The sequence below is a fragment of the Natator depressus genome, chromosome 7, assembly GCF_965152275.1.
Source record: "Natator depressus isolate rNatDep1 chromosome 7, rNatDep2.hap1, whole genome shotgun sequence".
Classification (NCBI taxonomy): Eukaryota; Metazoa; Chordata; order Testudines; family Cheloniidae; genus Natator; species Natator depressus.
The window spans coordinates 109,188,178-109,206,537 of NC_134240.1; the positions used below are offsets into that span (position 1 = coordinate 109,188,178).

Below are 18,360 nucleotides of genomic sequence, written 5' to 3' on the forward strand. Positions count from 1 at the left end.
CTGTTCTTTTTGCGGATACAGACTAACATGGCTGCTCCTCTGAAACCTTTCCTAGGAGGTTGATCAATTCTGATTACCTTCTTTCCACTTCTTGGTGTGTGCAAACCATAACAGCATAGAAAATGGTGAGATAGTTACCGTATTATGTTGCAATAAATCATGAATTTATTTCAGATTACTTTTTATTTATTTTATGTAGTCTTACTGCATAATTATCAACAAAGCAATACTTGAGATTTGATTCACAGCATTTCCATACTTTCTGACCATACTATATATGCTTTACAAAACCATATGGAAACATAGAGTATCTGCTGTAGTACATGAAACATCTGCTGATACATGAAAGAAGGCACATAAAGATTTTCATTTACAAACAAAAACTACATGTACACAATACTAGATAAAAACACTTCAGTTTTTTGTTGTGTTTACTTTAACAGTTTGATTTTTCTCAGTGCAGATAACTAGAGTGTCTAATGCAGTACTTTCATTGCATTAGATTTAGTCTCATCAAATAACTAGAGGTATTGATAATGAGCTATCTGTTACTTTTCCATTATTTTGGCTAAATTTATCATTTGACTTCATTTTCAAATAAAAGAAACATACAAACAAAATTTCTAGAAGTGTAGGCAAATCAGTGTAAAATAGTTTTTAGTTAAAGCTACCAAAGTGGAGTCCTTTAAGTAAGATGTTAAATGTAAATACTGTGGTACTGCAATGATCTTAACTAATCATAAAAATCCTGAAACGAATGTGTAAGAAGTACCTGAAATAAAGTTGAGACGACAAAAATAAAACTTCTGAATATAAAAATTGTAAATGTCAAAGCTTCATGCTGCCCCTACTCTCTTGAAGGTACAATAGCCCACTTGTACATAAATAATTTTAGCAAGAGATATCAAATACTCTTCTATCCAGTCTTCCCAGCACCTAGAATATATGGTTAACTAAGACTACATTACAGGGCAAAAAAGTAATGGCAATGTTTTAACTTTGGTTTTGTTGTACATTTACATATCCTTGGCCAGATCCTCAGCTGGTGTAAATTGGCATAGCTGAACTGATTTCAGTGGAGCTTCAGCTGTAGTTTTAAAACCCAATTTCATTCTGATACAACTGTAATCCTCAAAGGGGGGAAAGGGGAAGCATACATGTGAGGACAAATTTTGACTCTTATCTTTTGTTTCTTTAGTTGACCTAGTGCTATTTTAGATTAATAGCCAACAAACACCGGCCTCTCAATTCATCCCTATATATCCAAAGTGTGTTCCTGCCTTGAAATTTGCCCAGCGTTCCTTCACACATCAGATGGAAACCATAGTATCTCCTGTGTGAGAGCAAATATACAGTTTCTTCTAAAGCCAGTGACAATACCCTTTAGTGGATGAGCCAGCGAGAGTCACTGGAGTTAGAGCAGTACCCATCCTTCAGAAACACATTTTAACTTTTTTAGCAATACACTGATATGTCTGAAAACAATTTTTGTTTTTAAAAATAAAGTTTTATTTTCTTACCGTAAGGTCTCAGTATGCCATCAATTTTATGCAGAGCTCACCTTTGGAATCATCAGGGAAGCTCTGCAAAGAAACCAAAATTGATGGCACTGTATGACCCTGAGCTGAACAACTGGTGGTAAAGTGCTGTCTTAATTCTAGACTTTATCTCTTGTGAATGTGCTTCAAAGAGCACAGTACATTTAAAAGAGCTGAGAGTTGGATAGGTTGGGTGTTCTTTGAACTTCACTTTTTTTTAATCAGAGGAATAATTAATAGAAGCATTTTACTGTCAAGAACTCATTACCACTAATGAGTCCAAACTATGAAATCTTATGTCAGTGTCCATGAATAAGATTTAGAAAATGATAGTTTGGATTCAAATGTTTATACACATTTAACTACACAGTTAATCAAAAATATACTGTATAATATTTAATAAAATTAAATACATAAAATAAAATTTTCAACACTATACAAACCCCTATAAAAGTTATTTTCTCTTTATAAGGCAGTTGGCAATCTACGTTATAACCATGGGAAATAAATAATATACCTTTTGTTTCTTTACTATTTCACCATTAAAAGTACAGTACACCTAAAACATATTTCTGTATGAGATGTTTCACAGGAAACACTGCATTGTGTACACCAAAATAATATGGCTTTTAATATTATTCATCACTTTCAGATTCTTCATCATCACCTATTGGATATGACTGGACATTGTTCTGAGTATACATTTTTGTTTTAAGGGGACAGTTATGATCCATGAGTATTGCCTAAAAGAAAAAAGAGCAGGGGTATTAGCATATCTGCTAAACATTTTAATGATGTCTGCAGCTGCCTGTTTTTCACAAAAAGCCACACAACTTCAGCCACTGTTTTAGGGACTGATTCTTCTTTCATTAAAGTCAGTGGCAAAACCTTTGAGTTCAACTAGAGTAGGATCAAGCCCATAAAGAATATAGGTGAAAGCCTGACCCCATTGAAGTCAATGGCAAAACTTCTATATATAGGACTTCAGTGGGACCAGGATTTCACCCTATGTCACTAACTTGAAATGTGAGTTATCTTTCCAGTATGTTACAGATAGTGAATTTACAGCTACATTTTGCATCATCATCTGTTAATAATCTGAATCACAAGAGGGCAGAATACCATTGCTTTAAGGAATGGTTCTATCCTGGGTCACTTGATTTCCCCACCACTTCTGACGCATCAAATCAATGTGAATAATCCACACCATGACTACTGTTCATAATATTACCAGTTACCCCCTACACATGGAGAAAATTTTCCTTTCTGGTTTCAGAAACTAATTCAAACTTGTAGCATCTATTCTAGTCTTATACAGTGGACCAAATTCTGCTCTTAAGGTATGTCTACACTGCAATTAAATACCACAGCTGACCTGTCAGCTGACACAGGCCCATGGGGCTCGGGCTGGAACCCAAGCTCCGTGACCTTGCAAGAGGGGAGGAACCCAGAGGCTGGGCTCAAGCTCAAACGTCTACACTTCAATTCTACAGCCCCATGATCCTGAGTCAGCTGCCACAGGCCAGCCAGTGGGGGTTAATTGCAGTGTAGACATACCTTTAGTTACCAGTGAAACTGGTAGCCCAAATTAATCCCTGGAATATCCCTGTGTAAATTTTATTGACTGAAGTTGGGCCGCTGTGAGTTGCAACTGTAATATCAGGCCTTGTCTGTGAGAACAGAGTTTGGTGGCCTGTTTATTTGTATTTAATGCTAACCTATAAAAATCCAGTTATTGCAATGCAAGGCCAGCCCACTACAAACCACTGACATGATATTCTATTGATAGATTATGATTTTTATTAATCATGCAAAGTTAATAAGGTAGGATATCGGCTTTCTGTCCTCTTCATCAAAACTGAAAGCAGAGCAGTGCCAGATCAGTAACATGCAACAAGTTACTTAGAGAACAGTGAACTATGCAGTTATAATTTGAATTATGGTAGCACTTATAGGCCCCAATCAAGGTTGGGCCCCTCATGAAGTGCTGTATTAATGTCTGATTGAAGAACTTAAAATCATAGGTGTAATCTGGGCCTCACTGAAGTCAGTGACAAAACTCCCCTCGACTGCAATAGGGTTAGGATTTCACTCCATAGAATTGCAAAATAGCAATCTGCACACAAGACTTTAAGGCCTTTGAGGGTAAGGGACCCTCTATTTTTACATCAGTATAAATAGTTGTGTGAGGATTACTCCAACCCAAAATTGGCCTTTTGCCCTTAACAAGACAGCTAACAGTAAGCTGGTTGTCTTCACAGTGGGACGCTTTTTTTTTTTTTTTTTTTTTTAAAGCTCACCTGTAGCACAGGCAGATGGAAACTGGCTTTGAGCACTCATGCATGAACAGTGTTTTCTACTCGTCTACTGTTCTTGCCACAGGAAAATGAAATGGTCCAATCAATGATGCTGTACTTGACCTATGGTTTCACTGCAGCTACTTACTGACAAGAGAGTAATATAATTTCTGAAGAAAAAGGTGCAGTTGTCTAACTGCTTATATATAAAAGATTCCTAAATATATTGCAAGAGAGTTAAATTCAAATTAGTGTCAAGGCTTATCTTTTTGGTTTGTCTTGTTGTCCCTGAGATTTTTTTTTAAACTGCATTTTAGGAAGACTTTGTATATCAAACTAGAGCAATATAGCTATAAGAATTTCTTGCCTACATACAATGTTAAAAGGTCCCTCAGTTTAGTTAGAAATTACACAGTATATATATATATTTTAAAAGGTACAGTGAATGTTTCTTTGCTCCCAAAAATAGTTCTGTTTTTTCTTGGGTTTCCTGGTTGCTGGTTATAGGCCATTCACAGGTCAGTCTGCTAGTTACATGTGTACTCGGGGTCATGATGAGTTCACAAAAGCAGAACTAAATGCCAACCCCCCCTTCTATTGAATTCTAGTGGAATGCCACAAGTTATAATGAATGATGGGTAGTTTTACTAATGGTGATGGAGTAGCTACATTTTCCATTTCATTTTGAGTGCTTCAAATATCCGAACTTGAATGGGAAAAAATGGTGTCATTCCATATATCTTCATCAGTCTTGGATTTTTCATCCATTATAATCTGCTCCTTACTGCTTTACCAAATAGATCAGTGGAGAAGAGTAAAGGGGAAAAGGGACCAGAGAGAAGGAAAGTGCTGCTTGTCCATGTTATGTTTGAATTCCGTTTTCATTTTCCTTTAATGTGGTTTAATCAGTTTAATGTGGCAACTGAACTAAAAAAATGTATCACCTATCCTGGCTTGCATGAAGAATGTAATTTTATGGGATGAAAAATCCATGTTTTATAAAACAAAACCATCCGTAAGTTTAAATACATGAACCTAAAACTACCGACAAGGGCAATTGCCCCCCATTGTTCTATAACTACCCTAGTGGCGACAATCCTCATGGATACGCTCCAGCAATTAAGCTTTGGCTGTTTTCTGAGCTGAATCACTTTCACCAAGTATATGTTTTTCTCCAAACTGCATACTTCCCTGGCTTCTGGCTTATTCTTCCTTCCTCAGGCCACTTTCTGGGAACCCCAGGTGTTTATTTTGGTTTTTTTTCATAGCTGCAACTAGGCTCTCCTGCTGTTGAAGTGCCTGAATTTTCTCTTCTTGGCTGGCTCTCTTTTTGATAGGAAATGTCCCTCTTATGTTTCCTCTCACCAAATCTTCTACTGCCTTTCAAAACAGATTTTCCAAGAAACAAGCATCTTCATGTAACAAAGACTGAAACAAAGCTATAGAGCTTTGCCAGTTTGTATCTCTGGCAAACAACAGTAGTTCTTAGTTATTTCTCCTCCCCTGTCCCTATCTCTAATCACTGTACAAAATGATCATTGCAGTCTAAAAAGGTCATGATGAGTAGTCTGCAGAAATTTCTGGAGAATTGCCTTCAGAATCTGCGTACAACTGTATGTAAGCTGAATCCACAGTTGGCAGATTTTCTGCAAGTATTTTCTGTTCTGCATGTCCTGTACTACGTGTGACAGAGTCACGTCAGGTGGTTCTCTTCTTACCTTTCAGAGAGATGTCACTGCACATGGAACACAAGGGCCCATGCATAATTACGTTTTGCTATCCTAAGTGCAAAAGTGACTGCACCTGCACTTAAGGAGTACATCTTGGGTGAGAGCCAGCATTCTTCCACGTTGGGAAGGACCCAGGGCCCCTAGGAGGAAGTACTGGGCTAGACCTGCAGTTCCATGGGGCTTGGAGAGATGATGTAGCCAATATCATACTGGGTTTGTAGGGTTGTCTGGGTCTTGGAACCAGAATACTGGTAATTCTACATTGTTCGGGCTAATGATGGGGATGTATCATGTCTCCTATGGTAGCCAGGCAGCTGCACCTTCCTAGCCTCTTGCCAGACAGCTGGAAGAAGCATAAGAGCAGAGCAGTACATCAGCCCCAGTGGTAAGAGGATCTTTGGGCTTGGACCAAGCAGAAGGAATGTAGGTGACTGGAGAAAGGAGATAATGGGAAGGGGCAGTAGAAGAGGGAGTGATGGAGGGAAGGGAGAGGGAGCAGCAGATTTCAAGGAGCAGAGGAGAGCTGTGGAAGGGCAAGAGGAATAGGAGAGCAGTGAAAGAATGAGGCGAACAAGAAGCAGGCCACGGCACAAGAAGGCAGGGGGGAAACCAGCAACAACTGCCTTGGAAGAAAACAAGGCTGAAGATAATGTACATGATAAGATTAAGGCATAAGATAATGTGAGAAAAAAGAAGCAAAAGGAAACTCAAGAGAAGGCCGCAGCTACAGCCAGGAAAAGTGGAGCAATTAACTTGTAAGAGGGGCTGCAAAAAGGAGGAATAAAGAGGAGATGGAGATGGAGCAAAATACATTGTAAAGGGCCTTTAAGGGCATGTCTATACTGCAATTACACACACTCAGCCGGCCTGTGCCAGCTGACTTGGGCTCAGGTCAGGGGCTGTTTAATTGTGATGCAGAAATTTGGGCTCCAGCTACAGCCCAAGCTCTGGGACGCTCCCACCTGGCGTGGTCCTAGAGCCTGGGCTTCAGCCCAAGCTTGAATGTCAATATCATAATTAAACAGTACCATGAGCCTGCGTCACCTGGCATGGCTTTTTCACTACAGTGTAGACATACCCGAAAAGTACAGTAGAAATGACACAAAGAAATAAGGACTTGATGAACCTCAGCAAAACACTTTTCTGGAGTTAGGAGGAAAGCAGATAGAGCAAATCTGAGTTTGGGGTTTCCACACCAGAGGCGCTGCAGCATTTTATACTGAGTCCAGCCATTACACTGTTGAGGAACAACTTTGGGGCCCTTATTGCTCTGAGTCAAAGAAAGCATTTTATTGCAAAAACAAAAGGAGGGAGTGCTAAAATACTGTAGAGGGGCTCAGGAAATACAGTTCCAGTAAAACAGTGGAGTTACTACTCTAAAGAGGAGGGGCAGAGATGGCAGAAAATCCCTGGGTCCTTTGGTTTTCTGGATAATTAGTGCTAGAGAAGTATAAATAAGGCATTGTTCATTTTACTGCAAAACAACATTTTCTGCTTACCATTTTTTCCTCCTTGGCAGGTGGACTTCGAAGGAAAAAACATAGAGGAGCAAAGAGAATATCCACAATCGCTATAATTGTCATGAGCCATGGAAATCCAATTGCCTTTGCAATGGCACCACCAGCAGAGGGACCTTTTGGAAATAAAAAGCTCTTTCTAAATACTGCAAAATATTTATGATAATGACTGGGGGCAAACATATTTTTTAAATACAAAATTCATGGTCTAAAAATCCATTTAAGAAAAGTAAATATGCATTTAAAATTCATGTTTAAGCACAAAATGCTGTTAGGTACCAATCCTATGTCCACTGAAGTAATTGGAGATCCTATACGGGTTTCAATGGCCATGGATCAGAACTCTTGTACACTGTTCTTGCACCACACCTAAGTAAATAGGCTAGACACAAGGTTTCATGGCACAGTACACTGAGGGGAAGACAATGGAATCCTTTCCTTCCCCAGCCAGGCAAAGGAGAAACCAGTGCTTTAGCTTCAGGTACTATAATGCCCCCACACTGGGGACCTAACTTTCTTGGCTAGCGCCTGCCCTTCCCCATCATGGCGTATAGGAGGTGTGGAATCTCCATATAGGTTGCCAGCATTCTGTTCCCCTACCAACCTAATGCAGCAGAATCACACGAGCTTTGCAGTTTATAGAGCCTATAGTGCTCTGGGTATTTGCCCCAAGCCTTTTTTTAGTTTCTCTTTTCACGTCTATTAGATGCGTTACAAACAGGAGAAAATTAAGCCCTTACCTAATGCAAACCCCATGCAGAAGGCAACATCAGCTATGGCATACACACTGCCATAGACTGAAACATGACGCAGATCTACAAGGTAGCCCATAATTGGCATCATTGAGGAATCCACCATTCCTGATTATGATGATAGGAGGAAAATTGTATTTCATGAAACAGCTTTCATTTTTCTCTCTTAATATATCAACCTCATATGATCTAAAAAGATGTAAATGAAACTAAAAGAATTGTTAATATAAAGAAGCTTTTAATAACATATTCATTTAGAAAACAAACTATTCAGTCCAGGCTTATACATCTTTGCTTATGCCTATAAGCATAAAGGATTGTACTGGTTTCAAGTCTGTCATTATTATTATGCTGTACTTCACATGCATGATTTGTGAGCTGTTTTCACTGTGAATACAAAAGCCACATGAGTTATCAGATCAAAAAGCTGCATGATATTTGTGGTTTATAAACATACTGTAATTTCTACACTTACTAACAGTTCTTTGTGTTTGCAGACACTTCAGTATACCTGCTAAATATCAAATTACTAAACCATCTGTCAACCTCTGTACCCTGTAATCATTAAAAAATCCCACTCAAGTTTCACTACATGGCCCATTATAAGCAAACACATTCATGTGTACTGTGACAAGAGGGCACATGTGTATGGTAGGGGATTTACGCTGGGTCAGCAGTAAGTCGAGTGTGTTTGCTTCTATGTAAACGTCAGGCAATAGTAAAGTGCTGGGGTTTTTTGTTTTGTTTTGTTTTGTTTTTTTAACAATGCATTGCTAGAATTCTGGGACATCTTAAAAGATCCATTGAGGTCAATGGAGTTATTCCCAGGTAACAGAGGTCAGAATCTAGTCCAGTTGCTGAAAGTCTAGGTTGAACACCCTTGAGTTCAGGCCTTAAAACTACTGCTAGTCTACTGCCAAATTTGTTTCAGAGTGTAACCTTGGGCTTTGCCCACTCAGAATGGCAACAAAAAGAATCTTTTATGTAATTCTGTAGTAATGTTATTTTTCTAAATAAACAGCAAAATATGTATATACAAGTAATTTTACTTACCAATGGCAAACCCAACCCCAAAATTTGGTGCTATGAGCCCATATATGTTTTTGGCAAATGGTACCTGCAAATTAAATTTCAGAGATTTAAGTATAACCCATCACATCTTGCTAATGGGATCATTTGTCTTTTTCGCAAATAAATCCTCAAAACAATTCATTTAATTGTTTAGTATGGAAGCATGGAGCAGTTTGTACAGAAATATAGATGAAAACATTGTAACTGTTTTGCATGATTGTGTCATAATAAATACTTATTGCATTTAATTACAGCTTATAATAGCTGTTGATTAGGAGAGAACTGTAAGAAATTATAGTTCGTATTCTTCAACTCTTTGATCACCTCCTGCAACATGATAAGCACTCTCTAGAAGGCAATTTTTGTTGAAAGCACTCAGGATTGATTAACAAATTGATGTTTAAAAATGCATCACAAGCAGAAACTTCAATAAAATCTCACGAGCAAAATACATACTCAAGTTAATATATACATTTTTTGAGCTGAGTGGAATTTGTAGTTCATTCTGCTGACATGTCAATTTTTACTCACACATAAAATGCTTATTCCCACGATTATCATCCCAAGTAGAGCACAAAGCCACCTATCAAAGGAGAAATGTTCTCTCTTAGACATCAAACAAATGCAGATTTGTTAGAGATGGTCTGGAATTTTTCAATGCTATTTCTAAAGCAGTAGTGCAGGGTTATGTAACCAAATACGTAACATGATTTATTTAAATGAAATTTCAGGTTAATAATATCTAATAAAATCTAATGATTTCTATTATCAAGTAATTGCCTGAGGAAAAACTGGAAATGCTATATGAATATGCTGAAGGATTATGGTTTTTTAATTAAGCATACCTTCCCATTTTGTGTGCAAGTACCCCAAAAATATTAGTTCCGATAAGATAAGAGATACTAGCTGGAAGGAAAGCAACGCCTGGAAAATATGAAAAAAACATTTTATCAACAATGATTTCAGTGAAGTGAAAAACTAATAAGTTCAGACACAGCAATTGTGATTAAAACAATCTAATGGAATCCTGGTGCCTGTACCAAAGCATTAAATATCCGGTTTGTTCCAGCCCTTTCATGGAATCTAACAAGATTATCCATCAAACGCAGTACCATTGTGACGCCTTCAAAAAGAGTATTTCAGTATCAGCTATAAGAATCTCTGTATGTGTGTGAGAAAGAGACAACAAAATTATATTCAGAATAAATATAATAAGCTTTGGGCCAAATCATGGCCAATTCTGCGTGCCACAGCAAGGGGTAAAAGGGTGCAAGGGGGTGCCTCCCTCCAACTTCCTTACACCAATGTGCCTTACTGCTGCTTCCACCAGGCAGGGAACTGCCATCTTTACAGAGCTGCTACATCACCCCCTTCTGCAGGTGGGCAGGAAGAGGCACATTGAAGGGGCAGAGTCAAGGCGCCTCTCTCTCCTGCCAAAACCTAGCCCTTTGTTAGGCAGGAATTAAAGTTAAGAGTACATCTCAGTAACTTAAAGGTAAAAAAAATCTTAAAAGAACACTACTGGTTTTTTTAAAAAGTCATTTAGAGAGCTAATATATTCAGAGTTAAAGTTAATCTTAAAAACAAAATCATCTGAGTCATCTAAGGCAATTTGCAGTTAAGGTCACCCAACCAATAACACTAGCCTCCTATCTCCCCTCAAACTTACTTTATAAGATATGTTATTTTTTATCAAAGACTTTTTCTAAAGGCTTGAGCAGTCCACAGACTATGACTGTGGAATTTTGAATTTGCACTCACTATTTGTTAGACCAGGGCTTTCTCAAACTTCATTGCACCGCGATCCCCTTCTGACAACAAAAATTATTACATGACCCCAGCAGGGAGGACCAAAGCCTGAGCCCAGCTGCCCAGGTGGCAGGGCCAAAGCCCAAGCCCCACTGTCCCAGGTGGGGGGGGGGGGGGCAAAGCTGAAGCCCAAGGGCTTCAGCCCCAGGCAAGGGGCCTGTAACCTAGGCCCCACCACCCAGGGCTGAAGCCATTGATCTTTGGCTTTAGTCCCAGGTGGTGGGGCTCAGGCTTTGGCCCCGGCCCCAGGCTCCAACAAGTCTGAGCCAGCCCTGGCAACCCCATTAAAATGGGGTCACAACCCACTTTGGGATCCTGACCTACAGTTTGAGAACCGCTGTGTTAGAGGGTAAACTGGGATTTTAAGAGGTTCAAGTGTGCCTGGTGATTCCAGCCCTCTTCCCCTGCATCACATGACAGAGAGCAGGTGACTGAGAACCAGGCCTGCTGGGAAAGATAAGAGGAAGCCTGCCCTCAGTAGGAGAGGAAAACTGGTAGAAATAGTACCATGCTTGAAGGATCGATGTTTTCCTGGTGAAGGACACTGGGGAAGGTTGTTTGTGGAAGAAGGCAGGAGAAGAGTCAGAGAAAAAGGTGCTGTAGGAACTGGCTCTGGGAACCAGTGGAACAGGACAGTTGGCCTTAGGACAGGTGATTGTCCCCAATTCAGAATCCCAAAGACTGTAGTAGGGAGGACATGAGCTGCCTGGAGAGATGATGAGGAAAATGCTGTGCGGAGGAGAGGAGGAGGGTTACAGGACTCTTAGTTTGTCCTGGAACGGTTCTTGCTTTAGTCCTCTAGCCAAAACAGCAAGTTATCAACAATCCCAGAACAACTGAGGCCTCAGGTCAGAAGCTGAGGTAGTGCATTCATCCTGATGTTGGATTAAGGTAAGCTGCTGATATGCAACTATATGGATACAGTAAAGTTAATGTACCATCCCCATTTTTTTTTTCAAAAGAGTTTTAAAAAGTCCAGTCTGAGGCTGCAGTACACATGAGGAATATGCTGTATTTTGCCCATACTGTGCGTGGAGCACTGAACATGAACCAGAAAGCTATGTTCTTAAAATGTTTTTCATATTTGAGTCTGATATTTAAGAGCTAGACTGTTGCTCTCCTTCTAACCCTGAACAAGGAGTGGTGTGCAACTGCCCTGCTCCCAGAAGAGCATCCCAGAAGCCTGTTCCCTGGATCTCCGTTCCTGAGCAAGGTGGAGGAGTAATCTGCTGCTGACTCATATTAGCAGATTACTTCCCCCTCTGCATCAACTCAGCTTCACCCTTCTCTGCCCACAAGTGGGGAGTAGCAGCTTTATAGAGCCGGCTCTCTCCACTGCACCACAGAGGCAGGGAGCTGGGGGAGCTAGGGGAAAATCTGACTTCTCTGGGTAGGTACCCAGGACAGAGTAGTGTTTTGTGACTGTGCTAACCTTTGTTTTTCATGTGAGTGTTATAACATCATGCTATAAACTTAGGAGGCTTGTGTGGGTAGATATACTAGGTCTGTATCTAATGGCACTCTTATAGCTCATGACAAGTGGTATCTTTGTGAATGGGAGTGAGAATGATGTTCACCTAAGTGGACATTAGCACTTCTTTCTGAAGTGCGTACAGCCATAAACACCAGAGTTGCTATCAGACTGTGTAAAGTGTCCTAGTTTTCGTAAAAAGAAAAAAGAAAAGGAGTACTTGTGGCACCTTAGAGACTAACCAGTTTATTTGCTCTAAGGTGCCACAAGTACTCCTTTTCTTTTTTCTTTTTACGAATACAGACTAACACGGCTGTTACTCTGAAACCTGTCCTAGTTTTGTGATTATTGAAGGGATGGATCTGTCTGTTATGGAATAGTAAGGCTGCTTAATATCTGGCCTCTTTCCAAGACACTGCTACGAGAATAAAGTTTAAGATGGTTTGGATGCCTAACTGCCTTTTCATACATGAAGATCTTTGAGTTTCTTTGACATGTTTAATCTTAACTCTGTATATTTTTTAACTGTAATGTGCTTGTAAAATTTATATCAGGAATTCGGGGATAAACTGGAAAGAGTCAGAAGACATTTAGGGGGAGATTGTCCTGGACATTTAGGAAGGCGAGTGGATGAGGTGGATGGAGGCAAAAAATTGCTTCACCATTGCCCCTTGCATGCAGCCCCTCAAAAAACAAAACTTGCAGGCCCCATGCAAGGATCAGGAATTACAGCAGTTCTTCAATGCCAGGGAGTGCAGTGAAGCGTGCACATTGTTCAAAGGGGTGGGGGGAGGAGGAATCATGGCACCATCCTCTTTCTGATTGGCCAGCCAGTTGGGGGGAGCAGTTTCCCTGTATACCAGAAAGATCAGGGAGAGAATTGTGCCTCAGAAAAACATAACCTCTCTGCCAAGGCTCCCTCTGGGGCAGCTGAAAAAACAGGGAAAATGTTCCATATTAATCTGTATGACACACTCCTACAGAGCTTGAAACACTGAAAGCTCAATGGGATTTCCTTTGCAATATCTTGCCTGTGTCTTTTTTTATATATATATATTTCCATATCTCTAGACTTGGAACAAATAAGGAAAGAAAATATTTAATTGGCTGGAGAATATAGAAGATGAACATTGCAGCTGTATAGTTCACTACTTTCATTTGGTAGTTTTTAATAACGTCTAGAGCAGTTATTGCCTTGGTAGTTAAACTCTTTAAATAAACAAATATAACTTTAAAAAAAAAGGAGGCACAAAAAGTAAATCCAATAATAAATGAAAACGAATGTGCCTAGTATTGTCCGAAGGTGACCAGAGTCTGACTCTGCTGGTCTGTTGCAGGGAAAAAGTGCTAAAGGCAAGGGCTCTTAATTGAGGCAGCCTTCTCACCAAACATGGAGTATTCAAATGTACCTGATTGATTGTATTACAGAGTACAGTAGAAGATTTCCTATCAGAGATAGACTAACCTCAACAGGTGGACTGCTGCTTTCTATGCTATTTGGAGCTTCCAGATGGACAATCAATACTTGAACTGTATTTGGAAGCAAGCAGGAAGCCAGTACAAAGATTCAACCACAGGTGCTATGTATTCATGATGGTCCACACTATTCAGGAGGGGGGTCAGCTGTATTCTGAACTAGCTGGAGGTTCCAGAAAGACTTAAATTGCCCTAAGCAGTGCACAATACAATAGTGCAGACTGGATGAAAAAGGGTGAATGAAAGTCTGCATCAGATAGAAATGGCTGCAGTCTCTTAGCCATTCAGAGATGATAATAAGCATCATAGGCCACCAGTACTGTCTGGGGCTCCAGGACCAGCAAAGACCCAGTAGGACCCCAAGGCTGCAAACTATGTTGGTCAAAGTCGGGTATGTGTTTGTAATACACTGCACAGCCATCATCTTTGACCTATCCCTCTAGATTTGTGTTTCTCAACTGTTGCATGTTGCTGGGTCCTTATTCAAAGTCAAATATCTTTGTGACCCCCCCTTCCATTTTTACTTATTTTTATAATTAATGTATCAATTATAACAGTAACCCCATACATAATTTGTGTGTGTGTGTGTGTGTTTTGAGATGGACAGAAAATAAGTGCTGGGCAAGAGTGTGCAGGAAGTGGCAGAGTGAGATTTTTCTTTGCTTTAGATTATAACAAAATTTTCAATGCCTTGCAAACCCCTCGATTTGTATTTTGTGACCCATTGGCTGAGAAACACTTGTCAGCATAGGGAAATATCTAGAGCAGTATTACTTTCGTCTTATCCAGGCTGAGTGATAACCCAGCTCATCTTCATCCAGAACCCTATCTCTTTTAGACATTGTGAGACTCTAGAACCTGGGTTTGAGGAGGAGGAGTATACTGAGATTATATGTGGGGGGGTAATAATTGGATTATATTGACTATCTATTATTTCTCTCAGGTTTTTGTATGGTGAAATAGTGTGGGATTTTTTTCCTGAGTACGTTTGTGAAAATATCTGACTAAAATGTAACATTTATTTACCCACCTGCCAGGACATGAGTGTTATCCACAATATTAATCCCTATCATGATAGTAGCACGTAAAGGCCCTGATCACGAGGCTGAAGCTGAGACTGGGGGTGGGGACGGAGCTGAGATTGGGGGTGGGAACAGAGCCACAGCTGCGCCGTGGTGGTGGGCTGGCAGCGAAGCCTTGGCCAGGTGTGGATCTGAGTCTGGGGACTCTGGGTGGGACCAGCTGCAGGGCTGGGAACCGGGGCCACGGCTGGGGGTGGGGCTGGAGCAGAGCTGGGGGTGGATCAGGTCTGGGTGCCACTCCCCCCCCGCCCCCCATGGGGACTGACCTGGATCCACATCACCCCCGCAAAACATTCCTCCACACCCCCCTAGAGGGGCATGCCTCACAGTTTGGGGAATTCTGGCATAGGAAGACAGCCCTCCACCCTAAAGAATTTACAATTTAAGGGTCTGAACTTTCCCTGCACTCCTCTTGGGCCCAGGATTCACCACCCATATGGAGCCAATTCCAGAACTTGAGCCTAATTTAAGACATACTAGTTACATTTTAAACAAGAAAAGGGAAATAGAGAGGACAAGGCTAACTAATATATTCATGCTATTACTTAGGAAAATCTGCACACAATTTCTTGGTTCCGAATCATTAATTTTTAAAATATAAACTAACATCATTTAATGCCAAGTGCCCCAACACTGAACTCTCATTGACTGTCACAACATACCTAACATTAATTGTCTGACTCCTTGTAGATGTCACAGCAGAAGGGGACCTTAAGGAAGGATGTAAGGAAGGAGAGTCTATTGTACTTATGGATCTGTTCAGGGACAACCTTCCACGTACAAGGGACAATAACAACTTATTAGTATCTTACGCATTCACAGCTATCCCAAGCAAGTGAGCTTCCAACATGTCCCTGGAAAGGTAATACCACAGCCTAATAAACTTCACTATGAAGAAGCTTTTTCTAATATTCAGCCTGAAGTTTCTATTAATTCTATTTCATTACTTCTAGTTATGCCCCCTTCTATAAGGCTTAGTAATTCCTTTCTATCCTTTGTTCTGGTATTTTTACATTCTTCAAATATCTGTAGATAGGTGAGGTGAGGGTCCTGGTAACTGTCAAAGGCCACTTAGGAAAGGACAGAAGAATTGAAGCAATTCTGTCACTCCTGATTATTCTCTAAGCTCTCTCCCATTTCTTTATATGTTCCTAATAATGAACTAAAAACTGATGGTCTTATTCCAAATGCAATTTCACCATGGTCACATACTGCCCTATTATTTGATGTCACTGTAAATATCTAAAAATCATCTGGCCTTTACATATGACCTTCAAACTCATATTTCATTGCTCTCCGCTATCACGTCTAGGTTTCTCTTGATATTATTGCTCCTCGGGTTTCTTTCTCCTATCTGAATATCTGCTTTTTGGATTAGCTTTCCCCAGATATACTCATTGCATTTTTTTGTTGTTGTTGCTCCTCCCCTAGGGTGAATCCTCTTTTATTTCCTGACCTTATTTCTAACTTCCACATAGTAGAGGATTGCAGAACTGTTGCTGTGAATTTATTGTTCTGTTTACCTCTTTTGAAACCAAACCAACAAGTGTATGACAATTCAATGCAGACCATGCCTAGCATTCTAGTCAATCATTTCACACTCAAGTAAATCAGAGTGGTATGTGTTCAAATAATTCCCTTAAAGTACACCACAGCCTCTCCTCTGGAGCCAGCATATATTTTTCTTGCCTATATCATTCTCTTTGGTGTTCATAAACAAAATTTAGAGAGAATTTTTAGCCGTAGCATCTTATGACTAACCCCCCTATACACACACACAGAGAGGTCACAATGAAAAACATGCCATTTTTGCGTATAATAAATGGCTAACATTACCCTAGTCCTGTTGTGAGCTGAATTTCTACATCATTCTACTTACTATAGGAGAACTGGAAAACTATAAAAACTTTACTGAACTTAGCCAAGACTTGCAGTTAGCTATGTAAGGCAATGGGTAAGCTGTGAAATACTGAATCACCAGTTTTCTCTTTTCTACGTTTTATGGAGTATAAAACCAACTGATCAAAATCAGGATTTCTGAAGAAACTGTAAGATTGTACTTCAAACAACTAGACTCGAAATCGTATAAAAATCATCATTTTCAAAGCTTCCAGTTCAAGATAGATTGTAAACACTTTCAACTGCTAATGCCATCAAATCAGACAAAGCAGGATGGAATCAACTGCTTTTATCATTAGGGGATAAAACTAGTATTAATTAGAATGGATATTCTCTTCCAAACAATCTTTATTCAAATAGGAAGTTCTCAAACCTCATTTCTTTGACATCAATAATATGTTCTGGTTGAGGGAGGCAGATAAACAAGCAACTTTCCACTAGATGGATTCTGTTTTCTTCTGTAAGGGAGGCTTTAAAATCCCCAATCTTATATATTAATGTGCTCACATTACAATATAGCACTTTTTGTCATGGTTGATGGTTTGGCAATCTTTTAATTATTGATGCCTAATTCGATTCTGGCTTCCTGAGGGTGCTTTTTTTAGAACTATAGTTTGCATGTCATCTGTGGTGATGATCTAAAATAATACAATTATGAGTGAATAATATTGTTTGTAGATAATAGTATTTGGGATAATTATAACATCCCTTTAACGTTATCCTTCAGCTACTGCAACATGCTCAATGTTAACTACAGTTTAACAAAGTTTGACTAGAAAATTACCTGTTTAATTAAAATGTCACATATTAACACTAAAGAGGAAACACAAAGAATGTTACCATGTGATAACTCAGATAATGTGAAGATACGTACTTTCAGCCTCTTAAAATGTATATAGGCCAGATTAAGCTGTAAACTCTGACTGCTTTACCCCACTCTGGGGTAAAGCAGTCAGAAAATAATCAGATTGTACTAGCCAGTTTCCACCTCCAGCTATATGCACATGCTTGCACATCTTTCTACAATATCCCCAGCACACATTCTCTTCCCCTCCCTCTCCCTGAATAGATCATGAAATAACTCCTGACTTTCAGTGATGTGAAAAGGGAATCTGATTCATCATTTCACCCTTCTCAAACATGCAAACAACTCCGTCAGACACAGCATGCTCTCCAGAAAGCAAACTAGCCCAGATAAATGAACAGGTAAATCAATCCATATAGCTAATCCCCTTCTAAAATAACTCCACTGAAATGATTTAAATAAAATAACTTAAAAGAAAAGAAAAAACAATCGTGTAATGAATATGTTTGCTGCCATCATATTGTTCGCTCTGCTTGTATGCTCTATCCATTTGTCTGTCTTGTCTACTTAGACTTTGAGGCAAGACTGTCTCTTAATCTATCTCTGTACAGTACTAATTATAATGGGGCCCACCCCATTCCCAGTTTCTATGTAGGCACTAGTGTAATAAACATGATAAATAACACCAGGGGATGGGATGGGATAAAGAAAATGCAAAGGTATTAAAAATAAAACAAGATATTGCCATGAATGCTCATAATGTGTCCTAAATATAGAGGAGAACGAAGGAGCACTGTGCTTGGTATCTTGGCAGAGTCCTCATTATTGAATACTTTGGTTTTTTGGTGCAGGCTTGTTCATCCCAAAGGCAAAGAACTTGGTGTGAAACCCTGGCCCCACTGATCTCAATTAC

At 39.7% G+C, this 18,360-nt stretch overlaps 1 protein-coding gene across 6 annotated transcripts in view; it reads right to left on the minus strand.

The window, feature by feature from the left end:
- Window positions 1–208: 208 nt before the first annotated feature.
- SLC18A2 (solute carrier family 18 member A2) overlaps window positions 209–18,360 on the minus strand; it is a 50,274-nt gene continuing 32,122 nt past the window's right edge. For 4 of the 6 annotated variants that reach the window (XM_074959270.1, XM_074959269.1, XM_074959267.1 and 1 more), the window contains 6 exons: window positions 9,751–9,829; window positions 9,437–9,488; window positions 8,888–8,951; window positions 7,823–7,942; window positions 7,065–7,198; window positions 2,006–2,281 (listed from right to left, as the gene is read on the minus strand). In XM_074959270.1, the coding sequence (XP_074815371.1) occupies window positions 2,174–2,281; window positions 7,065–7,198; window positions 7,823–7,942; window positions 8,888–8,951; window positions 9,437–9,488; window positions 9,751–9,829 (557 nt within the window). In that variant the 3' untranslated portion in view covers window positions 2,006–2,173. Of the gene's footprint in view, window positions 1,584–2,005; window positions 2,282–7,064; window positions 7,199–7,822; window positions 7,943–8,887; window positions 8,952–9,436; window positions 9,489–9,750; window positions 9,830–18,360 lie in introns of those variants that run through there. The other 2 variants (XM_074959272.1, XM_074959271.1) reach the window with 2 other exon arrangements.